This window comes from Globicephala melas, chromosome 7 (assembly GCF_963455315.2).
Source record: "Globicephala melas chromosome 7, mGloMel1.2, whole genome shotgun sequence".
NCBI lineage: Eukaryota > Metazoa > Chordata > Mammalia > Artiodactyla > Delphinidae > Globicephala > Globicephala melas.
In genome coordinates, this window is record NC_083320.1 from 997,693 (window position 1) to 1,015,466 (window position 17,774).

At 54.6% G+C, this 17,774-nt stretch overlaps 1 protein-coding gene and 1 long non-coding RNA gene across 3 annotated transcripts; one reads left to right on the forward strand and one right to left on the reverse strand.

Annotated features, from left to right (window-relative positions):
- Window positions 1-171: 171 nt before the first annotated feature.
- Window positions 172-11,997, forward strand: LOC115850182 (uncharacterized). 2 transcript variants are annotated; one of them, XR_009564495.2, is made up of 4 exons: window positions 172-5,149; window positions 6,617-7,132; window positions 8,121-8,331; window positions 10,874-11,997. It is a non-coding gene; the product is annotated as an uncharacterized lncRNA (long non-coding RNA). The 2 variants fall into 2 exon arrangements; XR_009564494.2 differs by having other exon boundaries at window positions 174-5,149; window positions 6,617-7,061.
- Window positions 3,271-5,562, reverse strand: DUSP28 (dual specificity phosphatase 28). The gene is made up of 2 exons (XM_070045877.1): window positions 5,011-5,562; window positions 3,271-4,797 (listed from the first exon to the last, which is right to left on the reverse strand). Exons 1-2 carry the CDS (start codon window positions 5,401-5,403, stop codon window positions 4,669-4,671), a joined length of 522 nt encoding a protein of 173 aa, XP_069901978.1. The 5' UTR covers window positions 5,404-5,562; the 3' UTR covers window positions 3,271-4,668.
- Window positions 11,998-17,774: the final 5,777 nt, after the last annotated feature.

Consider the following 17,774-nt stretch of genomic DNA (forward strand, 5'->3'; position numbering starts at 1 on the left):
GCGGGGCTAGGACCGCGAGCCCGGGGCGCTGTGCGGGGCGGGGGGAGACGGGGGCGCTGTGTTGGGGCCGGGGACGCTGTGCCAGGGATGAGGCCGAGAGCCGGGTGCGGTGCATGGGGCTGCGGCTGCCGTGTGCAGGTGGCCGGGGCACTGTGCTGGGGGGTGGGGAAAGCGGGAGCCGGGGGTGAGGGGCGGGACGCTGTGTGCTCGGGGTCCGAGGCGCGCCGGGCGGAGGAGTGGCCCTGCGGTCTCCCCACCCCTTTGCGCTTCCTACCCGGCTCGCGTCTGGGAGACCCCGGGAGTCAGGATGCCCGATCCCTCAGCGATGCTGCGGGCCAGGTTCCTGGGGCAGCGACTGCTGGGACACCTGGGTCAGGGAAGCTGGGAAGTGTGGCGTCTGGAACTCAGTGTTATTCGTCCATTCGGGAACCTCTGGTCCCGGGGAATGATGGAATGATGGAATGATTTCCATACACCCGACCCACTCCCCTGTGAGACCAGTGGTCTGTGTTACGTGCCATATGGTACATGGCGGTGCTCAAGAATCTTAAGGCTGTGCTGTCAGATTATTGTAGCTATTTAGATTTAAATTAAATTAGAAGTTCAGTGTCTCAGTTGCACTAGCCATATTTCAATGTCTCCGTGTGTGTTTGGAGGATAGTGTCTGGCTAGTGGTAGCCATCCTCGACAGAGCAGATATCCCATCATTGTAGAAAGTTGTGCTGGACAGTGCTGCCTTAAGGCCTGTTGGGGCCCTGGAGGAAGATTGTATAGGTGAGTGCTGGGCAGTAACAGGACCTGGCCTGCCTGTCCCCATTCCACCTCTCCCAGGCCTGTCCAGAGACTTAGGCCCAGAGGGGATGCCTGCAGACCAGCGAGGGTGCTCAAAGAGCTAGCTCAGGGGGATCTCGAAGCCATGGAACCAGAGGGGCCACCAAGATGTTGCTGTCATCATCGCGTAAGCAGTCAGACCCTTAGGGAGAAGGGGCTTTTTGGCCTGGAATCCCACCCACCTCTCTCCCCTGATCAGTCTCCCTGTGGCAAAGTTGGGGCCTGACTCACAATGCACTTGACCTCGATGGCGTCCCCGAGTAGCGTTTGATCCTTCTGGGTTCAGTATCCCAATCTGTCACCCATGTGATCCTGCCTGCCCTCCTCCCCGGGTGGGGGGCTGGGTGGGAAGGATGGCTGAGTGGGAGGACACATGTTCACTGATTCAGAGCACCTGCACTGAGGCATCTCTTCAGTTTTTCCTATGTGCCATCTTAGCTGGGGGGACACAATCTCCTTGTCGGGGCCCCACCCCAAACTCGCCAGTCACCTGGAGGAGGGGTTTCAGTCCTGCGTCCGAGACTCAAGAGGGAAGAGAACTGGGGTCTGATCAGTCCTCGAGGCCTTCGGGTGGCCCAGCGCCTGCCCAGGTGCCAAGGGCAGAGTGCTTTAGATGGTACTCCCAGTTTGACCAGCCTTTTGGAGCCACCCACCCCCCACCAGGCCGGTGGGGCTGGAGTCAGAAGACCTTCAAGAGGGCTGTGTGTGGGCACCCACACTAGCCTGCCCTAGGGACCCGCAGGCAGGTCTACCAGCCACCTGCACACTCAGGGTAAGTTAACATCAGGGGGCTTCTCGCCCTCCTGGTCCCCTGGACTTGGGTGAGCAGGGATTGGGTCTCATCCCTTCTCTCCTGGGCACCTCCCAGCGGCCAGTTCTGCACACGGAAGCGGTGGAATGGGGCCGTCCTGCAGGTCCAGAGGAGCTATTACCACTTCTGCCCACCCACCCCCAGCGGGGGCGGTGCCTTCCACCCCACATTTTTTTTTTTTTTTTTTGGCACGCGGGCCCCTCACCGCTGTGGCCTCTCCCGCTGTGGAGCACAGGCTCTGCATGAGCAGGCCCAGCGGCCATGGCTCACGGGCCCAGCCGCTCTGCGGCATGTGGGATCCTCCCGGACCGGGGCACGAACCCACGTCTCCTGCATCGGCAGGCGGACTCCCAACCACTGCGCCACCAGGGAAGCCCCACCCCACATTTTTGTAAGGAACCAACACAAGCCAGTCTTACGGGAGCAAACAGACCTGTTCTATGGTATTAAAGGCAGCCCACCAAGGCACTGTGCGGGCCATAGGGGTCGTCTCCACTCTCCACCCTGTCCCTGTCCTGCAGAGGACAGCGCCTTCAGTGCTGGGGGACGGGGGCACTGCCTGCTGACAAAGGTCCAGGGTGGCTGCAGCGTAGTCCTCCTGTCACCCCACCCCAAACCACTTAGGGGAGAGGAACCTGAAAGCCGGGACTGCTAGAGGCTGGGGCTTCTCCCATAGGAATTTTCATACACCAGCCTTTTGATGATCAAATGCTGGCTGGCTTGGGTGGGCTGATGCAGCTGACACTCCGCCTGCACCCCAGCTCTCCCCGATGCACGTGGACTAGGTACCCCTATTCAAGTGCGCTGGCACTGGGAGGGGAGTGGGTCCCTGGCCTCACTTGCCAGCAGGTGGACACGGAGGCAGGAGGGCTTCCAGGAAGCCTGTGGTGTTCAGCTGGGGGCTGTGTTGTCCCTGGGTCAGAGGTCCTAGGGATACCTGGGCCTCTGGTGGCAGCCGAAGCTGGATGGTTCTCAGAATGGAGCTGGTGGGACAAAAGGCTGATGGGACCCACAGATGTCCTTCAGCCTGGCCCGGGCTCTGACATCCTGGCAGCCCTGTCACCCAGGACCAGGTCAGCAGGTGAGGGGGTGTACCAGCAAGGATGTCATGAGCACACGGGGTAGAAACGTGGGCTCAGGTCCTGGCTCCTGACCTCCTAGCTGGGCAAACCGCTCAGCTCACCTGAGGTTACAGACGGAGCCACCGGAGCCTCACCTGCCACGTGGAGGCAACAGCAGGAGCTTGTTTATGGGGTTGATGAAAAGTGACACGAGCTATGAGGGGCTTGTGGCAAGTAAGTGGCAGCTGGCAAGCTTCCAAAGCTGTGTGAAAGTCGGGTGAGCCACGGAGAGCTGCATTTGGGTTATGACGAGGGCTGTGGCTCTTGGACGTGGGGGCTGCTGACTGGTGACATCGCACCGGGCTGGGTGCTGACCTGCAGGGTGTGGTGTGTGCTCTGAGCCAGGGACCGTCACAGCTGGAAGCCCAGATGTGCAAGAGGGTTGGGAGGAGGAAGACCCTTTCCCAACCGCCCCAGTGCGTCACTCGCAGAGTGTGAGCTTCCCATCCCCACAGCTTTGGGCTCTGCTGGGTCAGAGGCCTTCATCTGCAGGTAGGATGCTTCCATGTGGGGACACAGCTGGACAGGAGGCTGAGACACCACTTCACCATCTGGGCTCCACAAGCCTCAAATCGGGAGTTGCTCTGCTGGGTGAGGTGACTGATCGCACCATGCAGCTTGCAGGATCTTAGTTCCCTGACCAGGGATTGAACGTGGGTCCCAGGAGTGAAGGCACCGACTCCTAACCACTGGACCGCCAGGGAATTCCCTGATCCTGACTTTCAAGGGGCAGCAGGGCTTTGCTGCTGCTCAGGGGGGCCAGGAGGAGTATGCTGGAACTCAGGGCATTCTCCTGATGCCACCCACTACTCCTTGGTTGTATTGCAGAGGTCACAGAGGCCAGAGCGCCAGTGCAGGCAGGACCACTCAGGGCTCATCAGACACCCGATTAGGAAAGACCAGGACCTGAGGCACTGGCTGAGGGTCAAGGAAAATGATAAACGTCAACTACAGTATTTTATTCATAACCTTGTTATGTATATATTTGTATATTAACCAGGGATTATGTTATCTGTAACTCATATGTGTTACCCAATTTTTCCTTTACTCTTTCCCCACTATCTTATTTAAGGAGTGTTGGTGATTAGTCTTCTAGTATAGTCTTTAGGCTGTAGTGTGTCCAGGCGGGGTGCCTCTGAACCAGAAGAGGAACCAACAGGCTCAGAGACATGGGTGGTCATTGCATTGTTGACATGACCTTGGCTGCAGGATGTTAGGCTGGGACTCATTGCTGTTGCTGAAACTGGGAGGCCAGTAAGGTAGGAGGTGGGTACGGACACTGAGACCCCCAAGGGTGCCCACATTGGGTGGTCTGTCACACAGCCTCGAGCCCTCACTACGTGTCACAGCAGCTACAAGTCTGGAAACTGGGCCCGCACCACCTGAATCGCATGTTGCGTTTTGTGATGGGGCCAGTGTGAGGTTTGGGAAAGCCACTGTGGCTTGAGCAGGTGGCAGGCATGAGGTTCTGCCAGCAGCCCCCCAGAAGCCCCCCACATCAGAGTGGCAGGCAGCCAGGAACAGGGTGGCGGGTCTCCATGACTCCTGTACTTCCCCATCTCCTGACCTTGGCTCCCTGGCCTCCATCTCTCTGTAGTAAATGTGTTTCTGGCTAGAATTCTTCAAGTGGTTTTGATGTTCCTGACCAAGCTCTGTCTAATAAACCTGCTGACGAGGGGCGGTACGGTTCTCAGTTCTCTCCTCGGCGGACACACCCCAGCCCTACCGTCAAGGCGGGACAGAGACCTTCAGGAAGTTGCAGAAAATAAAAAATCCGTGGGACGTGAGGCAGGAGAGGACAGACCACCCCCCAGTCAGTGCACGAACTACCTCTTCCCACCCCGAGGCTGCAGGAAACTCCAAGCGCCCCGCTTTGGGGTTGGGCCGTCCTCAAGGGCTGACCCATTAGGGCTCAGTCGGGCCCGAGGGCTCCCCGGGCAGGCGGGACCACGACTGCAGGGCCTCCTCGTACTTCTGGAGCTGGGACCAGAAGCCCGGGTTGGGCTCGGCCACCGGGCGGGCGCTCTTCACAGTCTGCAAACGAGAGGCTTTGGCTAGACACCGCGCAGCGTCGGCTGCAAGCTCCGCTGGCATTCCCAACGCCCGGAGGCCCCGCCCCAACGAGCGGGCCCTCCTCGAAGCCCCGCCCCCACGGGCGGGCCCCCGCCCCTGCCTAGAGCCTCGCCCCTCCCAGAAGGCCCCGCCTCTTCCCGCCGGAAGCCCCGCCACGAGAAAGTCCCGCCCTACCTGGAAGGCCCGCTCCCGCGTGAGGCCGCGATGACGCATGAGGTAGGCGGTGCAGACGGCGGCCGAGCGGCTGCGGCCGTTCTTGCAGTAGACGAGGCAGGCACCACCGGCGCGTACCGCGGCCTCCATGGCGGCACAGGTAGGCTCCAGGTGCGCCAGCAGGTCCTCAGCCGGGTCGTCGAATACGGGCACGCGCAGCTCGGTCACGCCGGGCGCGCGGGGGCCGGGCTGCTGGCGCGAAACGTTGACGCATAGGGTGACGCCCGCGCGCTCCAGCAGCTCCGGGGCGGCCGCGGCCTTCGCGCTCCCGAGGAAGAGCGAGGGGGCGACGCGCACGAACGGCGGCGGGGCGGCCTTGGTGGCCCCGCGGCGTCCGGCTTGCTCCGCGTCCATGACCGGCTCTCGGGCCCCCAGCACGGGTGTCTATTTTGGGCCGTCGGGAGGCCAGCCGGGCGCCCTCGGGTCCTAGAGGCCCCCGGGGTGGGCCCTGTAGTGGTTGTGCACGAGCGGGCACGCCCGCAAAGCCCTGGCCGCCTCCTCATTGATCAGGTCTAAACGGGAGCGGCCTCCTCTGATTGGCTGAGGCTGGGGGTTGCGGCCGTTGGCTGGCCTGGTGGCCATCGGAAGAGTCTGATTGGCCGCAGTGAGGTGGGCGGGTTCGGGTTGCTGGGAGGAATGGGCTTCCCCTCGCTGGATACCAGAGCCCCGCAGGTTGCAAGCCGGGAGATCTGAGAGTAGCTGGTGCCTGTCCCTGCGAACGTGGAGGTTTCCAGCTGGGCGGGGCTCGGGGAGGTGCGCTTCTCAAGCTGTGGCTGGTGTGCAGAGGAGCAGGCGACCCTGTCACAGATTCTCATCTGGGCACTGACCAGTATCCGCCACGTCGTTTTGTAGGTAGGCCCCTTAATAACTGATTCTCTTATAACCGCATCGCCAGGTGAGGTGCCCTTTAGTATAGCTTTATGTACATTCCTTTTTGTTATTTGTTTGCTAATAAATCACTCTGTGTAATTTCTGCATTTTATTTTCCCTTTTATTGTAAAACATGGTTCATATAAAATAAAGCTACTTATTGTTAGCTTTTCATCATTTTTTCACAGACCAATATTTTTGTTTTTATTTTTCTCTATTATTTTTTTTGCATTACTACTGTAACTTTAAAGAATTAATACCATTTAATTACACAGTTGCCATGTAAGAAGCCCTCTTCACTAGATTTTTCTGAGGTCCAGTGTCTTTCAGGGGCTGGTTTCAGTGAAAAGTTAACTGTCTTCCAGTCCTGCATGCATCTAGTTATTGCCATTTCAATTCTATTCTAATAATATGAAAACATTTTTTCTGCTTCATCTGCATCATTTACTTAAGATTTGCAATCCGTTCTATCAGAAATTATTCTCCAGTACACCCATGCCCCCCCACACACACAGAGTACTCAATAAACCTGACAAAATGAACCTATACAGTCTCTCTGGGTGACCTGGATTCTCTCCATTCTAGCCAAAGCCACCGGGCATTGGTAACTGTCAGATCTTTTTTGCTACCTGGGGTTCTCCCTTGAGCTAAAGATTCAAACGTTGGTGTGTAACCAGGTCTTCACTGGTCTTCACAGGTCCAGACATCACCTACGTAGAGGCCTTCTCGGCATCCGTTTCCTTCTTCTGTGGCCTAAGGAAGGATTCTGACTTTCCTGGGATGGGATTCCCATTTTTCCCAGAGTTCACGGGAGCCATCCAAGTAGGTGGAGATTCCCTGTCCCCCAGCTCCAGAATCGGGCTTCTGATTACGTCCAGTCAGTGACGCCTATACCCCCATGACTGCTCCGGGAAAGGGCTTGGGCTGCCATGTGAACCAGAGAGGAGAGAGGGGCTTGGAAACCTCTGTCCTCTCCTTATGAGCACAAAGGGAAGCCAGCCTTGGTTGAAAGCACAGCTGAAGAAACGGTCCTCGAAGATATTGCTGGGCCACTGGATCAAACCAAACCTGAAGAGCCTCCAGCTTCTGGACTGTTTGGTTTCCTGAGCCATCCAATCACCCTTTGCTGTTGGATATTTGAGGTGGATTTTCTGTTCCAAGGCCTCTTAACTGATAACCTCACACTCCTTCACCCCATTGAGTTAATGAATCGGTAACGAGTCATCCTGCGTATCTCAGATCCATTCTGTCCACCTTGATGCTGTGTTTACTTTGGGCCACCCTCTTCTGGGCTTGGCACCAGCCTCCTGAGGGGGGCCTCCCAGCCTTCCTCACTGGAGCCGGAATCCGCTTTTGAAAGCAGTGCTTTTCTGAATGTCGGTCCTGACTCAGCAAGTTGTGATCCGTTAGTGGGTTGTGAAATCAGTTTTGTGGGTTATGACCTATATTTTATTTTTAGTAAAATGGTATAGAAAAGAACAGACTACATGAAAATATTAGAGTGCGTGCATGTAGCAGAGTGAGTTTTTCCTCATTTTTTGAGTTAGTTTGTACTGGCTCATGATATGAAATGGGGTATTACAATGGGTCCCAGGCAAAAAGTCTTGAAACCTCTCAGAGCACACATCTGACTGCACCGCCCTCCTGTTTAAAAATGTCTTGCTGCTTCTGTTTTTAACCTGGCGTTCAAGGCTCCTCCTGCTTTGTCCTGTCCATCATCCTTTCTCTCTGTTCCCTTGTCACCTACAAATTGGCACTGACCATCTACCTCTACAAGGATTAAATTATGAGCCAATGCAGCTGCTGATCTTCAACACCTCCTGACAGGAATTCAGGGCAGAGATCAGGAATGTGGCGCTCCGTACTCTAGGAAAAACTGGCAGAACAGTTCTTCAGATGGTTAGATATTTTCAGGAGAAGATTTTATGAGCCCACTTCTTGATTCTCCTCTTATGTAGAAAGGCACTAAAATCCCTCATGGTGACGTCTGCTCCTCGTGACGAGCAGAAACCTGCAAAAAATATGTGCTTGACTGCATGTCCTCCCCCTTCACCAGAGTCACGTCTGTACTGACCTCCCGCTACCTGTTCAGAGCGGTTTCTCCGAGCTATCTGACATGCTGCCTCCTCGGGTATTGTCCTCATTTGGCCCCCCAAGAAACTTAACTCGTAATTCTCAGGTTGTGCTTTTTCTTTTTTCAGTCGACACCACCTGCCCACCACACCATGGCCCAGTGGTTTTCAAAGCGTGGTGGGAACTTGGTAGCAATGCACGTTCTCAGGAGTCCACCTACTCAGGACCTGCTGAAGCGGAAACCCTGGGAGTGAGACACAGGAAGCTCTGTGTTACCATGCCCTCCGTGTGATTCTGATAAAAGATAAAAACCTAACCATCATTTAGTTGATCTAAAAAGTAAGCAAGGTTTTTACCCACTTCCTTAAACATTGTATTTTGACCTACTGCCTGTCATGTATATCCACTTACTTTCCTCTGATGAGTCATGATCACACATATACATCTGCTCACTTTTTCCTGTGGGTCAGCTGAGGCGATACTCAGTGGCCCTCGCTGCCGGGCCATGACTTCTAGTTTCCCTTGCTTTCCTTCATGTGAACTTAAAAGCACTTGAGAAGCAATCAGCCAGTAGAGTCCTTTTGGAATTTTTTAAAATATTCTTTTACTCACAAATCTTTTACAGTGTCTCACATGTATCTAATTTGATCGCAGTTTTGGGTTTTTTTTTTTTGCGGTACGCAGGCCTCTCACTGTTGCGGCCTCTCCCATTGCGGAGCACAGGCTCCGGACGCGCAGGCCCAGCAGCCATGGCTCACGGGCCCAGCCACTCCGCAGCACGCGGGATCCTCCTGGACCGGGGCACGAACCCGCGTCCCCTGCATCGGCAGGTGGACTCTCAACCGTTGCGCCACCAGGGAAGCCCTGATTACAATTTTTAAGTGGCTTTTGTTGACTTCAACTGAATTTTAATAGAAATGCCACTCTTCTTCTCCATGCACAAGTCAGCAGCCATATTTCACTAGATTTCATAACTATAATCGCAGGTTCAGATTTGCTAACACCATCACCGGTCATTTGAACAGCTAACTTGCTGAAAGCCAGTCATCCTAAAGGTCCGTTTGCTGAACTACTAATTTGCTGATTTTTGCCAAGTTTATTCACCAAAAACTTTAAAAACTAATAGTCTTGAATATTGTCGATGAATATTAATATATTTTTTATGAAAACATTCTCTTGGAATATATTGTTCAGCATCGTTGTAGGACTTGTATCAATTTGTGGAAATAGGGCTTTTTAATCTTTGTATGCCTGGTTTTTAAAAATACCAGTGCATATATTCTTAAGAACATAAGCAGAATTTCAGCATTTCATATTGCATTTTTTTCCAGTTTATAGAATTTTCCAGAACACCTTTTTTGGGCCACATGTTAGTATTTAGAATTGTTTTGCCAGCCTCAGAAAGTTGTCAGATTTGCTGAAACAAATAGTTTTAGCTGCTGTTGAGTCAGTCTTTTATTCTGGGTGATGTGTGAGTTTCCTAGAGTCAACGTAACAAAGCATTACAACAAACCCATAGGCTGAAAACAATGGAAGTGTATTCTGCCCTCTGTGTGTGTGTCTCCAAATCTCCCTCTCCTTGTAAGGACACTAGTTATTTGGTTTGGGGCACACCCGAAGCCAGTCTGACCTCTTCACTTGATCGCATCTGTAAAGACACTTTCTGTATAAGGTCATTCCCAGGGGTTAGGACTTCAACTTATCTTTTTTTGGGGGGGGCGGGGTGGGCACTGCTCAACTCAGCAGGTGGGATGGTTTAACAGGCAGTTTTAGTTGACTGCTTTTCTTTCTCTTCACAAACAAATTTTAAAGACAGCACGGTTTGTCTCTGCTTAGCTTCGCAAGCTGCAGTTGGAGCAAAGCAAAGACGGGACCTGAGGGGAAAGGATAAGAGGTAGAGAGGGGACCTAGGAACCAAGGTGGTACTGGGGGGCTGAGAGGGGAGCAAGGGAGAAGAAAGAGGTGAATTGGGAGACAGATCGCAGGGTGGAGGAAGTGCCCCTGGAACCCTGGGATCCTGGCACAGCTGCCGCCTTCCCACCACTCCAGCTCGTGGGGGAGGGCCTGGTCATCAGGTGTTCTTATCCCTTTCCCCTGTTCCAAGGGGCAGTCTGTGTCGAGAACCCCAATCCCTGTGCCTCCAGAGAGCCCCTCCTCGCTCTCTCTCCAGGCAGCCACAACTGCTTCGGTGGCAGAAAGGCCTCATGCTCTTTCCCACCCTTGTGTTTTTGCACGTACTAGTCCAGTTCCCTGAAATGCGCTCTCTTCTGTTGAGAGAGCTCCTACTCATCCTCTGAAACCCCACTTAGGACTCTTCTCCCATAAAGGTTTCCCCAGTGACCCCTCGGTCCAGACAGCTAACCCTTCTCTCCCAGTGACCCTCGGCACCTCCCTCGTCTTTTTCCCCAACCAAGCCATGAGCTCCTGCTCTGTGCCTTCCACAAACACTAACTGAACGGAAACGACCGGCTTTGGAGTCAGGCAGGGCTTGATCAAGTATTGGCCCTACCGTGTGCTAGCACGTGACCGTGGACAAGTTAATTTACTCCCTTGTGCCTCAGTGTCCTCAGGTCTCACGTGGGGCCTCTGCGCTCTTCCTGGGGGGCGTTGGGAGCTTTTAGTGCTATCTCCCCCGGGGAGGCTGACCTGCCGTCCTCTGCTTGACCACGAGATGGGTGTCCGAGGTGGAGACCGCCGGCCCAGGCTCAGCAAGCCGGTGTGAGCGTCTCCGCGGGGCACCGGGCGCCCCGGTGGGATAGCTATGCAATCAGCTTTGGGGGTTGCTGGTTGAGATAAGATGGTGTGTGGATCTCGGTACCCAGTGGCCCTAAGACCTTCAGCCAGCGTTGGTCTCCCCTCCCCCTGCTCTTCATCTTCCTAGATTCATCCCGGAGGCCCCAGAGGGGGAAGAGGAGGAGCCCGAGGGTCCCCTTAGGGAGCAGGACCTGAAGGAGGCCCGCATCGAGCTCGCCCAGGGTGTGCAGGAGTGGCAGGACGGCTGCGTCTACCGAGGAGAGTTCAGCAGGACATGAAGCTGGGATGCGGAGCATTCTCTCGGCCCACGGGCGAGGCAAGTCGTTCCTGGTGCTCTCCCCTCTCCGGCCCCAGTTCAGCCAGCCACGGCCTGTCCCTCTCCTTCGGAGAGGCACGTGCTGTGAGCTCATAGATCCACCGATGGGAAGGATGCTAGGCAAATGTCCTTCCTATTTGAGAAACACCCAGAGAGACTTCTGAGATCACGTCCGAGGTTCGCCTGGGTGTCCACAGGCTGCAGCTCGGGAAACTGTGACTTCAGAAGATAAGTTCTTATTCTAGGCAAATATTTTAAAATTGCGAATTAGTGTCGTGAGTTGTATATTTGTATTGATGAAATTGCCTTGTTTTTAAGCTCAAACAGAAAAAGTGGATCTTCCTAAAAGTGAAAGTGCACTTTTGCGCCCCTGCAGCAGGCGGTGTCAGGACCTCAGTGGGGACTCTGAGGGGCCCGTGGCAGGAGCTGTTGGCGCCACCTGGCGTCCCCGCGAGGGTGGAGCAGCCGTGCGTCTGGCGAACCTGGGGGTATGCTGTGGCCTGGGGGCTTAGTGCGCCTCTCCCGGGGGAAGCTGGCTTCTGAAGGCTTCCCAACAGTGTGCTGCAGGTGCGCTGGTGGAGGATTCTGCCCTGCTTGCAGGGTTGTGTGGCTCAGTGGGGACCTAAGTGCGTCTTTTGCTTGCAGATGATAAAAACCGTCTGGAGGCACTGTAGGGGTGTGTGCGTTTGGGGGGTTGGAAAGGCATCAGAGGGCAGGACACCTGGCACTGAAGCTCTTCTGGGAAGCAGGCGCTGGCTGGCACAACCTCCTAGGGGCTGTGTAGGGTTCCGGCTCTGCCCCTCTCTCTTCCAGGCTTGGTTCTGCCTGTGGGGCCCCGGTTCACCTGGTTTTGGCGCCCAAGGCTGGGGGACCTCGCCCAGCCTCTCACCTCCTGCACTTAGTCTCCCGAGTCCAGGGGAGAGCGGGGCAGGGAGGCGAGCGGGGGTCTTGGGATGGAGCCTGGGGAGCGGTGGGGGCAGGGAGGGGACAGCAGGAGCAGCGGCAGGCAGAGGCGGAGCTTCTGGGCCCCCAGCCCAGTCCCTCTGGAGTGCGCCCCCAGCACGGAGGAGCCTCCAGACCTCACGTGAGGACAGAGGCCGCGACCCGAGCCCGTGCTGAGCTTCTGCCAAAGAATGCACGGCATCGTGACCCCGATGACCAAGCGCTGATTTTTGTTCAGCATCTGTTTCTTTAGTCCTTGGCTACTTCCTGTTTTACCCAACACTGTGGTGTCCAGTGGTCAGACAGCCTGTGTTCCCAGCCATGGTAGGTTGGGGCCCACTGACCGGCCCTCCTGGCCCCGGGTCCTCGCCGTGCAGGGGGACCACAGCAGGTGGAGCCTCGGCTTTGTCACTGCCTGGGGGGACGTCTGGGTCCACTGAGCAGGTGCTCCTGCAGCTATGGCGGCTCCTGAACCAGAGAGGCCAGGAGGACGAGAGGGCGTGCAGGCCGAGAGCAGCGGCTTTAAACGTGTCAGCTGTCTTCGAGGAACGGGCCCAAGCGCATCAGTCTGGCTGGTCAGATGAGGCTCCGGCACCGTGTGGAGGAAGGATGGAGAGGTTCCTCCAAAGCTGCACCCTCCTGGGAGTGGACAGAAACCCTCTCTCCTGCAGGCGAACCGACGAGCCCCCAGGGGGGTGGATTCTCCTCACAGTTCTACACAAATGGTCTGCAACGTGGGACTTCTTTTCAGTTGGATAGACTCTGATAGGCCCCCCCAAATCATACAAATGGAATGAAGGTGGGCATCAGATGGGCTGTCCCCCGCCCGGCGCCTCACTGCTCATTGTGTCCCTGCACTGGCCAGGAGTAGTAACTGGCAGGACCAGGTCCCCCCACATGGGACTGGAAAGGACCCTTGTAGGCTGCTGTAACTGCAAAGTCCACCTTCAGGGCTCACGCAGCCTCAGGCTTGGCTGGGTCCAGGGGTTCCAGCGACTCTATCAGGCCCTCTCTCTCCCATCTCCATGTGGGCAGCCAAGTTTGACCTTCTGCCATGAGGCAGAAGGGGGTGGTGTCGGTGTCACACCTTCCTGCAAGAGAGAAAGGGCCCTAGTGGACACTAGTGAGACTCGGGGATGCATCCCGTGGCCAAACGCAAATCAAAGCTGGAGGCGGGGTTGGGAGCCCTTCGCTTGGCCAGGCCTGGTCACGTGTGCCAGGGGCTGGGGTCAGTCCTCCGTCAACCTGTGGGGACTCGTGTCCATCACCAGAGGAAGAGAAGGGGCGCTAAGCAGGCCGCAGTCACCGTCCCTCAGGCGCAGGGTGGCCTGTGAGCACGGCCGCCGGCCGCCTGAGAGCCCAGCCGCCTGCTTCTGGTGGGGAAGGCGGCTGTCTGACTCGCGTGAGAGTCAAGTCTAGTGACTGAAAAGTGCTCGGAATGGACATGGCGCTCTGATTTCCTCCTGGGGCCCCAGTAGAGGGGCACCTGCACCACACTCCCCCCCCGCCCGGGGCTCGGGACCCGAGCACAGACGGCCCACGTCCATGGCCTCAGGAGCGAGCAGTCTTAAGTTAGGTCCACGCCAGCGACCCCGGGGCTAGCGGCCCCCCACTCTCTGGGCCAGCCTGCCAACGTGGACCTGAGCGGGGGCGACGGGGTGAGAGCAGAGCCCGGCGTGGGGCTCCCGAGTGGAGACAGCTCCCGCCCAAACCCAGGCAGTGCCGACACCTCCCCAGACTCCCCCGCCTGAGCCGGGCAGGAGGGAGCGTGGCCATCGGGGGGCCGAGCGCCTGGCACCCGCTATGCGTGATTCGGGTGACCCCTGGCACTTGAGGGGGGCCTGCTGGCCCGGCCCCCTGTGAGCCCAGTCAGCCCCGCAGCCCCTGTTCACTGTGGCCCAGGCCTGGAGGCTCAGCTGGGAGGGCGTTCTGGAAGGTTCTGGGGCGGTGCAGGGCGGCTCCTCCAGCAGAGCCGCTGCGGAGCTCTCTGTTCACAGTCCTGCCACGGGCAGCTCTGCCGGGACCACCGCCACAGCCTGGGCACGCACGTGTGGCCGGATGGCTCCAGCTGCACGGGCACGCTTTACCTCAGCACCTGAGAGGGCTACGGCACCACGTACCTGAAGACGAGGCTCTTCCAGGTGAGGGGATGGCCCTGGTGTTCAGGCCACCGGACAGCAGCACAGGTGCTCCTGGGGAAGATTGTTTGTTTGACGAGAAGTAGCTTTCTTGGTCTTAGTGAGTATAATAGTATCGTCATAAGGCACAGTCGTAAGATGCGTGAAAAGAAAATGAAAACGACAGGAGAAAAAAATGAAAGCTGGTCGCTGTTCTGCTCCCCGGAGCAGGGACGGGCTAGCAGCACGTCGTGTATCCTTAGGTTAAACAGTAGACTCACCGAAGATATTTACCTCTTTACACATAAACTGGCTCAGTCTACACTTACTGTTTTGAGACTTGCCCTTTTTCCTGGAGAAGATCCTGGTTTTGCAAATAGAGATGCCTCCCCCGCCCCCAGCTTACTCATTCCAGGAAAAGCCCCGCTTCAGCATACAGAGCTGGAAGTTCTGACGAGCATAGAGCTGTGTGACGACCACCACAGTCAAGGTGCAGAACAGTGCCAGCAGCCCTGGAACGTCACCCCGTGTGCCCTTGGAGCAGCTCTGTCCTCCCACCCCCAGCACCCAGCCGTTGCGTTTTTGCCTATAATTTTGCCAGGTCATAAGACTGTCATCTGTGTCGTCTTCTGCGTTTATGGTTTTAGCTCTTACCTGTAGGTCTGTGTTTGAGTTAATTTTTGTGTTTTCGTGTGAAGTAAGGCTCCCTCCTCCTCCTCCACGTGTGGACGTCCAAGTGTTCCAACTCCATCTGCTGAAAAGACTCACTTCTCCACCGCCTAGCCTTTGCGTCTTTGTGAAAAATCACATCTGGAAACTATAAAGCATCAGTGAATGTAAGGGATGATTATTGTTCATGGTTGGCTTTTTTTTCTTTTTTTTTTTTTTTTTTGAGTTGTAAGAAAACTTAGCAATTGCCTGATCCTTGGATTTTGAACCTGGGAACCTTGGATTGGAGGTGTATATTCCCAAACTCCCTGAAATTGTGTGCAAAAATTAGTGGGAATGGGCATTTTAGGGGAATGAGGATCCATCGCCAGCAAGTTTTCAGAGGGGGCTGTGACCCAGGAGAGTTAAGAACCACAATTCCTTTGCCACGAGGAGGAAACTGAGGCCTAGATGTCATTTGGGACCCGTCGCAGCCAATTTGAAATCTCTGTTGAATCCCTGGGATATGTGAGCTGTTCTCTGCATATTCAGGGTAACGACACTCCACTGTTTGGCTTCTATTCTGAGTCTTTTCACCATGGGTCGCCTGAGGGGTGGTTGATGCATATGGTACGGTGGCCCCCAATATAAAGGAGCTGAAAGAAGGAGTGGATGTGTTCTCTAGGATCACGAAGCCTGTTTAATCTTTGGGCCAACAGCTTATGTTCTGGTGCCTGACTACCTTCCTGACTGTCTCACTGACCATTTTCCACGACCACCGTTGCCATCGTTCCTCCCGTTTTGTATTCTTAGTTTGTGTGGTTGGCAGTGAGCAGGCTTAGTTTTAAATGGTGCTGCCAAGTCCAGCTAATTAATGGTGCAGGTGGGTTTTAGCAAGCTGGCTGACAGGGCAAACTGAGCCAGGCATGGAATTCCTGAAGATGTTTGGGGGTTCGTCTTTATTAATCGAAGGTTAACATTCTCTGACAACTTTTGTTAGAACTTCTGCTGAACCTCAAGATCAGTAGGTTGCAAGTGTTTCAAACCTTCACTTTTTCCCGGCCTGCTTTGTGTATTCGCTTTGCTTGCAAGTGTGTTTACTCAGATGGCCAAAAGGCCCGTCCGCGCTTCTTTGTTCATCGTCAGCTGCTCCTATCAAATTCCAGGCCATCATCCAGCGAACACTAGAGAAGTTTGAACACTTGGATTTCAAACATTTTCTTCAGTTTGTGGAGTGGTGCTACCAGTGGTACCGATCTAAGCAAGCAGGCACAAAGCCACGTAAGTGTTTTGTCTGTTTAGGTATTAGCCGGTTCTGCTCTTTCATACAAACATCTGGAAAAAATCCATTGACTGTTCTCTTTACCTAGAGGGCGGAGACAAAGGATTTCGGTTCCAGAGAAGTGACTGTTTTGGAGAAAAATGTGTTGGTCTTTTAGCTCTTTTGTAATTAAATCTGGATGTACCTCAGAAGAATCTTAAGACTGTGTTGATAAGATGCTTTCCTCAGGAGAAAGGAGGAAAAAAGCAACTGGAACTCAAAGCTTGAAGTTCTGTGACAAAACATGAGCTGTCCAGGATAGGAGGTTGACAGGGTTTCACTACAGCGCTCTGCTCTCGCTGGAACAGATGTCCTTCAGTGTAGTCACGGCGTGGACTCCAGATTTCCAGATTTTCAAGAACTGGATCAGGGACCTGGAAGAGATTATCAAAGTGTGACGGGAACTTGGGAGCTGGATTTTTTTATATTTGAATTTGGGGACTGTTGTCCTTGCTCTGAGAAAAGAGACAATGACAGCGAGCACTGCCACCAGCGCTGTTACTGGGAATTCGGAGACCTGAGTTTTCGCCAGACGCTCAGTGCAGACTGGCGATGCTCCGCCCAAAGTGAACTCCGCCTGCAGATGTGGCCCCTGGACTTTCGCCCATGGTGATTCTGCCACCTTACTACTGAAGAAGGCGTCATTCCAGTGGACCACGTGACCCAGGAGGCATCCAGCGAAGCATCAGGATGTGGCCTTCACCTCCACTCCCGTGCTGTTCTACCCGGATTCAGCACAGCCCTTTGTAGGGAAGTCAACTCCTCAAGCCAAATAGCTGAAGCTGTTTTACCACAACAAAGGCTCCATTTCTTCCATGAGTGTGCGTTTCGTTTCTTCAGTTAAAGCCTTCAGAGACACATAATACATTTGGACCAGGGGATATTTAGTTGTCAGCACTGTCTGAAGAATGGCAACGTCTTTCTGAGAACCACATCGGACCATGCCCCACTATCTTAAAAGACTGAAATTCAGGAAATATCTAACCTGCACCCCATTCTTTTTCCGTGTCAGATCTGTAGTAGCCTGCTGAATGAGTAAGCAGATGTTCTGACCCACTGGGATTAAAACAAGGGCACAGTGAACTCCCAGCATCTTCTTTGCGATTACTCAGGAACCAGAACTTTTCACACAAATGGAAGAAATTCTACCAAGGAATCCGTTTACCTAACAGCATCTCACAAAGCTCCAATCAGATTCCAGAAAACGCCTCTTGATACATCCAGCACTTTGTGAACAACTTATTTTTGTTGTTAAACAAATTAGATCGTGGGTTTTCCAAAGTCTTTGTGGCCATGAAGCCCTTCGAGTGAAAACTTTATGGAAGCCCAGAGTAAAAGGGAAGCTGCTCTGGAGGAAGCAGAAGTGGGGGCCTACAACCTGCCACAAGCATCTTACTTTACCACCATGGTGACATCTAAGGAGACTTCTTTACAGCAACTAGAATTCTTCAGAACACAGTTTGAAAACCACTGCCCTAGACAACAGTATGTTCGACCTGAATGGCATTCTGTCCTGTACCTGTACCCAGCACCGTCCATGTTCAGTTGATGCTGAACATTCTTAGGAATAGTTACCATGGGCAAACTCAGAAAAGTGCAGGAAGATGGGCATACCTTTGCCCCCCAGAGTAGTCATATGGGCTGAAGAGGTGGTATCAAATGGACCTAGAGTAATAGCCCTCTA

What these genes read in the sequence shown, in the direction of transcription:
- DUSP28 (XM_070045877.1), bottom strand. Translation starts at nt 5,403, where the DNA reads ATGGACGCGGAGCAAGCCGGACGCCGCGGGGCCACCAAGGCCGCCCCG. An exon ending in CGCGGGAGCGGGCCTTCCAG is followed by an intron (nt 4,798 to 5,010) that starts GTAGGGCGGGAC and finishes TCTCGTTTGCAG; the next exon opens with ACTGTGAAGAGCGCCCGCCC.